This window comes from Ammospiza nelsoni, chromosome 5 (genome assembly GCF_027579445.1).
Source record: "Ammospiza nelsoni isolate bAmmNel1 chromosome 5, bAmmNel1.pri, whole genome shotgun sequence".
Lineage (NCBI taxonomy): Eukaryota > Metazoa > Chordata > Aves > Passeriformes > Passerellidae > Ammospiza > Ammospiza nelsoni.
This window is the reverse complement of record NC_080637.1, coordinates 28,116,327-28,128,097: the sequence shown is the minus strand read 5'-3', so window position 1 is coordinate 28,128,097 and position 11,771 is coordinate 28,116,327. Positions and strand designations below refer to the sequence as shown.

Below are 11,771 nucleotides of genomic sequence, written 5' to 3'. Positions count from 1 at the left end.
CCAATGAAGAGAAGCATGGGGAAGGTAACCACAAAGACAGTGATGCTGAATTCACAGCAAGGGCATTTCCAAACTTCAAAGGCAAAACAGCTGAACAATAGCAAGAAATACAAAAACTGCAGCAGAAAAGAGAAGTGCAGTGTGCAAGAAGCATCCTTCCTACCATTTAATCCATCACTCTTGTAAAGCACAATTCATTCAACCGCAAGACTATTGGCATATGTACTGTCAATACAAACAGAACTGCCAGCAGTGCTGGCAGACATGCACACCTCACCCAGACACATCTTTCCATTTATTATTGCAAACTGGACAACTGCAGATAAAAGCTTAATTGTGTAAACAAAATTTAAAAGAATATGCTAAGTACTTACTAGCAGGCATTCAGAAATTTCAAAATTTGAGGAAGAATTAAAAACCAAGTTAGTTCTAGTGACAGTAGTGGGAGTAAAGTAAGAACACAAGGCCTTTCTATCCAAGGTAAAACACCTTTATTCATTGAAGACAACACTGGAGAAGTGTTTTGTAGGGAAACCGTCTTCCAAAGAAATCACTTACTGCTACACTAACTAATGAAGGATTTATTTGGAAGAGTATTAAAAATATAAAGCAGGGAACTATATTGTGGCTACAAACAAATTCAGTCTAGGAGACCTAAACACTCTCCTCTGCTATTTTTAGTCTACTAAGCAAATCTCTTGAAACATACTTCATCTACTCAGGGTGATCTGTGTTTAATATAGCTTCTGATCGAATATAAGTATAACAAAAAAATTGAAGAATGTGGGTTTCTAAAGGAAACTGAGCTAATAAACCACAGCATACCTCCTATGTTAGAAAACATACTTGTGCTGCTACTTGTCTAACAATTTCTTAAGGAGATTACTGTCTTTAAAGGAGAAACTAATGCTTTGGAGTCTCCTGCTTTCTAGGGAGGAGTAACTTATCAGTGAGTCACGAGTGTAAATAAGTCTGGGTGGGGCCCGTAGACATCATCTAGTCCAACCTCCTGTTCCAACAGGTATAATTAGAATAGGTTACTCAGGACTTGCTCAGCCATCTCCATGGACAGAGATTACAAAGTCTGAACAGGCAACTCTTTCCAGCGTCTGACCATCCCTGCAAGAAAAACATAATCCCGTATCTAATTATAACTTCCCATACTGCAACTTGTCTGTTGGCTTTTCTCCTACCCCTGTACACCTTAAAAATTATTCTAGATCCATCTTCTCTTTATTTTCCCATTAGCTGAACCAGGATAAAGGCCCACCCTTAGCCCTGTCAAGGCCAAATAAACCTGGTTATTGCACTCTCTCCTTTACATGTCATGAGGTCCAGCCCCCTGGCTCTCTGCCAGATGCACCCAGTAGAAAAACACACCCAAAAGATTAATGGTTTCTAGAGGAGCCCATAACAAGACCTTTGTGGCCAAACAGAGATACTTCAATTGTTGGGTACATTCTCATCTCATCATGCAAGCCAATGTAGTCAGCTTTCTTTGCTCTAGAGTACAGTGATGATTCACAACCAACCTGTTCCAAACAAGACCAGGTCCTTTCCTGCAAAGCTGGTTTCTAGGCTGTCGGCCCACCTCAGTCACAGGGCTTTGTACTTGGCTTTTCTGAACCTGCCAAGCCATTTCTCCAGCCTGTACAGACCCATACGAAGGGAGGACACCACAGCATCGACCACTTCCTCTAATTTAGATCATTCAAGATCTTGCTACAGGCACATTCTGTCCTTCTGGCAGATAATTAATAAAGATGAAACATTGCTGCTAACTTAATAAAGGAAACATGACTGACTCAGCACCAGTTCTTGAGGACTATTACCATAGCAGTCTGTAAAGCTCCATAAATACCTAAAATAACTGTTTCTATGTGCAAATTGAAGATTTCACATAAATTGAAAAAATAACAAATCAGTTTAAAGCCAAAAGTTTGTCATGAACTGCCCAAAGTTCTTCTTCAGAAGCAAAAAGGAAGACTCTAGAAATCGCAAATGTACTTTCTCAGCTTACATTCTAAGTCAGAAACTGAAAAATCTCTATTTATTCTCAGATGTTGATAGCAAAACTCCAACTTGTGACTTCATAATTACCTGTGCTTACGCCACAGATGTAGTCAAAAAGTTGATGAACCGGCTTTCCAGTTAATTCTTCTAGTTTCCGTAGAGTCTGAAGTGCAACTAAACCCCTGAAACACAAAATTCCCCTTCACATACAATGGCAGTCTTATCTTACATAGCTTTAATCATTTTTCAATCACCTTTAGCTTCATTATAACTAATTATAATTGAATAACTGCAACAGTAAGAATCCTGAGTATTTCAGGAAATGAAAGAGTTGCAGAACACAGTTGAAATAGAATGATGAATAATAAATATGAATGACATGCTCAGGTATACCAAAATAGTATTCAACAGTTACAGCCATATTGTTTTACAGCAAAGGCTTGGGAGGTGATCAACTTCTGTGGATGTAGACTAAGGACAGATTTTAGTTGCATTCCGACTACACAGCACTTAAATTTGGTCTTATCAAGGCTATATAATGCCCCTTGGGGCATAGTATTTTCCAGTATGAGGTTTGCTTGGCCTCGATTCAATGTATCTGAAATAATGGGAGAGATTAGTTAGAGACCATCAGATTTGTGTTTCTTTATCACAAAACAGTATCTGGAGTGCAGCAGTGTGAACTCTGTTGGGATAGAGTGAGATAACTGTGTATGGCAAAATGAGCAAACATGTAATAATGGCAAAATGAGATAACATGTATGGCAAAATGAGCAAAACAAACTCCATTCAAGCAGAAATGCATAGAAAAACAATACCTATCCCTTAGATAGTCAAATGTGACAGAAAGGTAACTCATAAATTGCCTCTTTGGGCATTTATCTATCAAAGAGAGACTGGAATTTTACTTCTAGTTACAGTCTGAAAAAGCTTACAAGTATGTAGTACCCCAGAAGTTTTACCTTGTTCCTCCTCCATCAATGGTGAGGATTCGAATTCCCCAGCCTTTCACAGGGTCTGTATAGCCAATCAGAGCTAAAGTTTCTCTAACAGCAGCCTGAAGACTTTCATCATTAATCTGTCTCAGTCGCAACAGGCATGAGATTAATTTTTCCTATTGATAAATACAAGGATATTTCATTCTAATCATATGTTTAAACCAAAAGAATCCATTCTTAAATTTACTAGCACAGCATTAAAGCACAGAAGTAATATACCAGTTAAAGTTGGAAGAAAATGTCTTCAAATCTGTATCTACCCATGTTTTTCTCTAACAAGGGAAAGAAAAGATGTCAATATTATGCTGTACACACCTCATTGCTATAGTAACTACCTATCAGAATTAAACAAGCAAGATGTTATGTAAATATTTTTAATAGCTAGGAAAGCTACATGTACCAGTTTCGTTTTATTGACTTGTTATCACATCAGCCAAGTGCAGACTCGAGTATGAGGCATACCAAGTACAGGGAAAACCCCAGATTTGCTTAGTAAGTACTGCACTGCTTCAAAACAAGAAATGCCTTCTAAGTACACTAATACCAAAACAAAATCTAAAATGCTTTCCCACACAGAGTACTTTTTAAATGGACATTGCCACAAAGATACACAGCATTGCAATCAAAATGGGAGTAGTGAATACACTCTTCCATAATAAAGTAACTCACATATATTTATGTGAATGCCTGACCTACACCCTGCCCAGATGATTCATCTGCCCTGCACTCCATTCCCAAAGACTACTTCTTCCAGAAATTCTACAATCTGTTTCACAGGTTTGTCACATCTTGTGGAAAAAGACACAAGGTTGACAAATGCTGTGATTTAGCTAGTACTTCTAGAATAGTCTACCACCCATCTCCAGCCCTCTCAATGCAGGGAAGAAAACAAGTAGGACTAGATTGCATTAACTTATGTGACAGTTCTCCTGCCACCTCTCTTGGAAGAAAGCATGTAAACAAGCATAGAAAGTACTGTGCATTTACAGATCAACTGTACAGCACATTCCCATTTGGTCAACTGCCACAGGGGACACAGTGTACGACCTTTATCTACCACTGGAAAAAGCTATACTACCTATCCACATGACCATGCCGTATGCTTCTAAATTAAACACTGCAATCTTAACAGCCTTTAGCTAAACTCACAGTAGCTTGTATATGAATCTGCTTCAAACAGCTAAAATGTTATAAAAAGAGACACTCAAACTACAATCCTTGCAAACAGGAAATACGACTAGTCCACAAAAGCACAGAAGGAGGTTTTATGTTGTTCTGTATCAATTATTTGTCAGATTGATTTTTATGTATGTATAAAAACTGTTGGCACCTTAATTGCAACTCCTCTGCTCTCTGGAAACTCTAGAAGATGATAGGTCAGTTCTTCAACCCTGTTGATGCAGACTTTTATATTAGCAGATCTCCGCAGGGCTTGAACTAAAGCTCGAGTCCTGTTATCAATACTCACTCTTGCAATGATCTAAAGAAGACAAACAGACAACATAAAACTACTCTGAGAAATGTGTAAAATTTGTCAAGACTAATTTCCAAGTGTTATTTTAAGATTTCTCAGAAGCAATGAACAGCATGTTGTACTAGAGAGCTCCTATAGGTTCCAAGTAGGCACTGCTTAAATTGTCAACAAAAATCTTTTGATTCTTTATTTAGTAGAAAACAAAATCAAGTTTACAGCAAGAATACCCCAAACAAATAGGTCAATATGTTTTCAGATGGACTTTCAAGGGAACTCTCTGTATTTAAACCATTAACAAACCATAAACTGTAAAATTACTATAACTACAAAAAATACCACAATTAGATCTGTCTATAATTATGGACTCTATGCATATATGAACTAAATATATGTACCTACAGCACACACACACACATACTTAGACACTCCTCATATATAAACTTGCATAAACAGATCTATACCTGCATAAAACACTGAATACTTAAAACACAGATGTATCTATATCTACTTTAAGCACATATATATGTTTGTAAGTTTACCTATAGTATGCATACATATAGATTAAATCTATTTCATTTTATATATGTATTCATTTATAAAAGTGCACAGAATGAATCAGAGAACAGTTTGGGTTGGAAGAGGCCTTAAAGATCTCCTAGTTCCAACCTCCCTGCTGTGGGCAGGAACACCACATATATACTTATATATAAGTAGAAGTATGTGTATGTATGTATGTAAGTATATACATGGGTATATACTGACTTACATAAGTAAATGTGTGCGTGTCTATGCTTAAATATAGGTATATACACTAGTGCAGCACATATACACACTTGTATAAAATATATAGGTATAAACACTAGTGTAGCACATATACACACTTGTATAACATACACACAGAAATAATACATAAATTAACACAAAACAAAGACTTGCCTTTTCTCTCTGAAGAGACAGATGCTTTTCCCTCTCTTCTGCAGTCTTGGTCTCTTTTGCTTTGTCCTCATCACTCTTCTCAGACACTTCTTGTTCCTGCTGTTTACTCTTTTCTGGTGGAACAACTTTTGTATCAGATCTTAACTTTGGAACCAACCCTCCAATATAGCTGTCGACAAAAGCTTGTACGCTGTTACTGGGATATGAAAGAAAGTCTGTAAAACTTTTTTTAGTGGAAACTGGGAGAGCAGTATTTGTCTTTTCAGTACCCAAGATCTCTGCTTCAGGAGCTAAAGTGCCTGCTGAATTCACTCTCTTTTCTTCGCTTGTTACAGTATTTGCTGACGAATCAAGCTTATTCCTCTCCTCACTTTCAGAGTCCTGTAATAAAGAATTCTTTTTTCTTCCATGCTCCATAACAGAATTGTTAAAGTAAGAGTTGATATGATCAGCTACAAAGTTGTAAGTCTCTCCAAAATTTGTAGAAAAGTAGCTTACATGAAAAAGGTGGCTTTTAGCAGATGCTGAAACTTCTGGGGTATCTTGACAAGCGCCATTTGTACCTACTAACACAGATTCCAAGTTTTCACTTGCACAAGTGGATTTCTTTGCAGGGCCTCTGTTGCAATCGTCCTGAGTTTTGACATCTGTAACTTGCTTATCATTTTCTAGATTTGTGCTGATGTTATTTGCATCTGCACTACTTTTATTTGCTTTACCCAAAGTACCCGAGTGGGACTTTAATCGAGCTATCCGTGACACCAGCTCACTGTGAGTGCCAGACACTGCCTTCGAAACAGATTCTATGGTACTCTTAATTCGTGACATGCGAATGCTCACCCTGGCAAGTCCTTTAGAAGAAGAAGTTAAAAGTTTGGAAACTCTGTAGTATAAAAACTCATGGCTACTAATGTACTTGTTATACCAAAACGTTCTGCTTTTGGCCCAAGGCTGACTTGTATGAAAAACTCTCAGGTGTGCAGCATGATTTGTCCTCCAGCAGGCTTTAGGTCTACAGAAACACAGGTATTTGTTTCTCTGCTTCCACCAAAGACTTTTTGGGTTAATCAAAAAGAATAAATATGCATCCAAGGATAAATGAACTGTCATAACTTATAAATAATTGCACCTTTTCTATGTTGCTTTCTACTTCATTCCAAAAAAATATATGTCAATAAGTAAGTCCCGTAATGTAGTGTTGTCTGAAAAAAAAAAACCAAAACAAAACAAAAATTAAAACCAACAATGGAGACCCCAAACCAGAAACAAGTTAAACTAAAATCACAGAGGTGTTTAAAACAGATGAAGGTTCTGTATTCTTTTGGTAAAGACAGATAAACATTCAAATCAAATAAAATAATCTCATGGGAAAATCCACTGCTCAGGACATTTGGTGGCTCACCCCAACATTTCAACACAGTACTCCCTAAAGGACAGTTTAAGCTCTTCTTGAGCAATATGTGACACTTCTCAAAAGTACTTAATGACATATAGAAAATTGATTGCAGTTTCATCAGCAAATTATCTTGTGCAGACACAACGTTTCAAATGTCATTATATTACCACCCCTTAGCAGAATTCCTCACAGGGGAGAAGTGACACCAAGTGTTGATCAAAGTTCAACAAAACGTGCCCATCTTAAGAGCCAAGGGCAGGCTATACTCCTTACTCTGCACAGAAAGGCACAACTGGCGGAGCAGCGTTTTACACAGCACACCAGAGTTGTGCTGATATGGCAGGAGCAAAACCATTATTGGCCGGAAAAGCAAGCCCAGGCTTCTCCAGCGCCCGTGACAAATGCCGAGAAGGGCTGCCAGGCAGGCACGCAGGCCAACGCCTGAGCAGGCCGACTTCACAGTGCGAGCAGAGGCGAAGCCCCGCCGGCAGCACCATCCTTACTTACAGTCTGCTCTGCCTACGCCGTGCCCGTCCCGCCGGGTGACCGCCGCGCAGCCGGGCTGCGGGCCCCAGGCCGGCCCGGGCTATATAAGCACGGGGGCGCCGCCTGTCCCGGGGGCAGGCGCGGCCGCTGTTCCTGCCTTGCGCCATTTCCCCGAAACGCTGCCGCGAGCGGCGTTGTAAACAAGCACCGAGTCCAGGCCCCGCTGTCCCCGGCCCACCTCCCGTTACGCGAGCGAGCCCCGCGTGCCCGGCACGCGCTCATCCCGCTCCCCCCGTCCTCATTTGCCCCACGACTCGCTGGAGACGCGGCCCGACCCGGTGGCGGCGCGGCGCGGCCCGTGCCGGAGGCGGTACCTGCTGGACAGCGGCTCCCGCCTCCCCCCTCTGCCCGGGCCGAACGGCAGGCAGGGGCCGCGCCCTCGCGAGCGGTGCCGCCCCGGCGGAGGGGCGGGAGGCGCCGGGGCCCGGCACCACAACACCCGCGGCGCGCGGCACTGCGCCTGCGCCGCCCCGCGCGCCGGAAACAGCTGGAGCGCGCGGCAGCGTCCCACGGACCGCCGCCGCCGGGGGGGGGGGGGGGCGGCTCAGGGGGTGACGCGCGTGACGCGAGACGGCTCGCGGGGCGGGGCGGGGCCGGGCAGCGCGAGGTCGGGGCCGGGGCGGGGCTGCTGCGCCTGCGCGCGCGCGGGTGAGGGTGGCGACGTGCGGCGCGGCACGCGGAGGGCGGGGCGGGGCGGGGCCGCTGAGGGCGGGAGTGGAACTGACGGGGAGCGATACCGGGCCCCGGACCGCTCAAAGCCCCATCCAGCCTCCCTTTTAGCGCTGCCACGGTCAGGGCATCCACATCCTGGGCAACCTGTTCTGGTGCCTTTCCACCCTCACAGGGAAGAATTTCTTCCTACTATCTAACCTCAGTTTCCTGTCTTTCAATTTGTGCCCATTTCTCACTGTCTTGTCGCTATAATTTCTGTCCTCTCTGCCTTCTGTGTCAGTCCCTTTCAGGTACTTGAGATCCCCACAGGACCAGAAAGCAGCCCGCACTTTCTCTGCCTGTCCTTTTAGGGGAGGTGCTCCGGTTCCCTTACCAGCTTCACGGGCCTCCTCTGGGCTTGCTCCAAGATGTCCATGTCCTTCTTATGGTGAGGACTCCAGAGCTAGGTGCAGGTGGGAGTAGAGGGGCGGAATCCCGTCCCTTCGTGCTGCTGCCCGCGCTGCTTTCGGTGCAGCCCAGGACGTGTCTGCCTTTCAGACCGGGCACAGCGGAGCAGGTTGTGCCCCACGCTGCTGCCAGCGCTGGGCTCTTGATGCCGCACCCTGTGGAGTCCCTGGGAGCAAGGGGCTGGGAAGAGGAGGGTCCCTACCCAGCCTTTGTAGCTCCTCAGTGCAGGTGCCTTGGGAATATGCTCTCCCCGATCTCCTGTTTAATGGTTAGGCAACAACGACAGCATGTTTTTCATGGGTTGGACAGCGTTAGGGGGCACCTTGGTCTTCCCCAGCTGGACTTCAGAGCAGCAGCAGGCCCTGAGATTCCTGCCTGCATGGCCTGCTTGAAACACAGCTTTAATGAAGTTGCTAAAACTTCAGGTGTCAACTGTAAGAGAGGATGGATGCACTGTGTGCTCAGGTGGGACAATGGAGGCCTTACCATCAGGGTTAAGAAGGTCATGTCACACAGTTTCAGATCCCAGTTGTCTGCTTCTGTTCTTCCTCACAAATAAAGAAGTAAATTAATTTTCTTGCCTTGAATTTTATTCCTCAAAGGAAAATTTATACTCCTTACATATTGTAATTTTTATCATGTATTTTTTATAAATTGCACAGGTTAAATTCACCACATCTCCCAGAGCAGGACATCCCTATCTGGATACCAGGTGCCCACCAAAGTCACTCTGTCACTCACTTCCTCAATTGGTCAGGGGAGAGAAAATAGAACAGGTTTGTGAATTGAGATAAGGACAGAGAGAGAGAGATCACTCACCATTTACCATCATGGGCAGAACAGACTTAGTGTGGGGAAATTAGTTGGATTTATTACTAATGAAATCAGAATAGGGTTATGAGAAAAAAAATCATGTCTTAAAACTTTTCTCCCATCCTTCCCTTTTTCCAGGCTCAACTTCCCTCTCAGGTTCTCTCCCTGCTCCCCATACAGCAGAGCAGGGGGATGAGGAATGGTTTCTGCAGCCAGTTCAACACATACTGTCTATGCCACCCCTTCTTCCTCAGTGGGAGGACTTCTCAACTCTTCCCCTGCTCCAGCGTGGTGTCCCTCCCACAGGAGACAGTCTTCCACAAGTTTCTCCAGTGTTAGTCTTTCCCACGGGCTGCAATTGTCACAAATTGCTCCAGCAAGGGTCCCTTCCACAGGGTCAGTCCTTCAGGAACAGACTGCTCAGAGTGGGTCTCCTGCAGGTTCTGACAGCAAACCTGCTCCTGTGTGGGCTCCTGTCTCCATGGGGCCACAGGTCCTGCCAAGAGCCTGCTCCAGTGCAGGTTTCCCATGGGGTCATAGGCCCCTGCCTGCTCTGGTGTGGACCTCCAACACCTGGAGCACATCCTTTCCCTCCTTCTTCACTGACCCAAATGCCTTCAAAGTTGTTCCCTTCACATATTCTCACCCCTCTCTTCCACCTGCTGTTGCACAGAAGTTTTACCCTTTCTTAATATGTTATCACAAGAGCACTACCACCATTGCTGATGGGCCCAGCTTTGGCCAGTGACAGGTTCATCTTGGAGCTTGCTGGAATGGACACCTTCCAACACAGGGGCACCTTCTGAAGCTTTTTTACAAAAACCCCCCATTCTTCCCCACCAAAACCTTATCACATTAACCCAATGCAATGACAATTTTACACTCAAGGCATGTAACTTCCTTGGTGAAGAACTCAGTGGCCACAAATTACTCACAAGCCACGTATGATTAGGATCCTTTTGCATATTACACTGGCAGTTCATACCCAGGTGCTCATCCGTTCCCTATTAATGTTTCCAGAGTTGCTGCCTTCTGTCCTGTTCTGCTGGTATGGTCTGCCTGCCTTGTTTGTAGATTACTGCACATCCGCTTGTATTATCCAGGGGTGGTATCCTTACATTTTCAAGATTTATCTAGTCTTCTTTAATTTTTCACAGGGTTTCATTATATATGCTTAAGCTTATTTTTAAACCAAATACTTCAAGTGGGGTCTGCCTTAGGTGCCAGATGCAGCTAAGCAGGGAGGTTTCACTGCCTCTTGATGTACGAGTTACTTCATGTAAAAGCCTGAATGCTGTTATGAGAGCAACACAGTACAGATAGTCTTCGAATGTGTAGCAGTGTCAGCTTTAGCAGCTTCCCTGGGTGCGTTTGCTCTCCTGTAAGCCCCAGGGCTCTAGTGTGTTTGCCAGTGTGCTGAACCGAGCTGCCTCTCATCAGATGACTTCAGAAGCAGTCACCCATCTGAAGCCACAGTCTGAGCTGGCTTTAAGCAGGGTGGTTTGCTTTCTTACAGCAACAAAAGCTAAGGCAAAACAAGACCTACAACTTCAGTAAGAAGGAAGTTTGGACATGATAAGCTTCATCCTGCCAGGGCACATCCTGCCTCCCTTTGACTGGCAAATAAGGTATTTGAGCTAGGAGCAACTGATCCCTTTTAGCTGTACATCCTTCCTTAACAGTCACACTTTATCCCATAATCTCATTGTAAAATTCTCTCCTGTGCCTGCTCAGACATTTGTCTCACCACTGGGATATGTACAATGAATGGTGGTTGATTCACACCATTACTAAGGAAAAGATTCAAGGATTTCACATTTCTGGCCCAATCACAAACTCATGTGTTCTTGCCATATTGCTCTCCCCAAGGATGGGCAGACCTGTCTGATCTGGCATGTTCAGAGGTGTGTGATCCATCAGCTTCTCAAAACAACCATGAAACAATACAAAATAACTGAAAAACACTGGACAGGAAAAGATAAATATATCTATTCCCAGGCACAAATTTTGCATCATCTCAAATGTTTTGCCAATTGAGTATTCACTTTACTGTAGTCATGACATTAAGAAGAAATTACCTCAAATATATTTAAAAAATAGATTGATTTTATAAGCTGTCTTAGTAGTCAAAGATGAGTTCATTGTGTTTGACTAAATACCTAGTTTTTAGATAAGAGAGAAGAGTTCACATATGGTATTCAGACAGAAGCTACCTCTGTAGTTGTTTTCACTTAATATAGATATAATCTCATTTAAATGATTTGGAAATATTATTTAAATTTTAATAGGATGTATATAGGCTATTTGAAAAACACTTCCATTTCAGTATTTTCCCTGGAAGTATCAAGAGAGAAATCTGTTGTTGTTATTATTGATGGGTTTTTGTTGATCTCTACTAGGTTGCATACCCAGCACTCAAGCTGTTTCAGAGTGGTCCCATGAAACATGATTGTATTCAGTTTAGGACAACACTGAG

General features: G+C 43.3%; 1 protein-coding gene across 2 annotated transcripts in view; it reads right to left on the bottom strand.

The window, feature by feature from the left end:
• PNPLA8 (patatin like phospholipase domain containing 8) overlaps positions 1-7,878 on the bottom strand; it is a 33,178-nt gene extending 25,300 nt beyond the window's left edge. The window contains exons 1-5 of one of the 2 annotated variants that reach the window (XM_059471499.1): positions 7,678-7,878; positions 5,422-6,623; positions 4,342-4,491; positions 2,976-3,127; positions 2,101-2,195 (exon numbers count right to left, since the gene is read on the bottom strand). In XM_059471499.1, coding sequence (XP_059327482.1) covers positions 2,101-2,195; positions 2,976-3,127; positions 4,342-4,491; positions 5,422-6,531 — 1,507 coding nt within the window. In that variant the 5' untranslated portion in view covers positions 6,532-6,623; positions 7,678-7,878. Of the gene's footprint in view, positions 1-2,100; positions 2,196-2,975; positions 3,128-4,341; positions 4,492-5,421; positions 6,624-7,324; positions 7,580-7,677 lie in introns of those variants that run through there. The other variant, XM_059471498.1, reaches the window with a different exon arrangement.
• Positions 7,879-11,771: the final 3,893 nt, after the last annotated feature.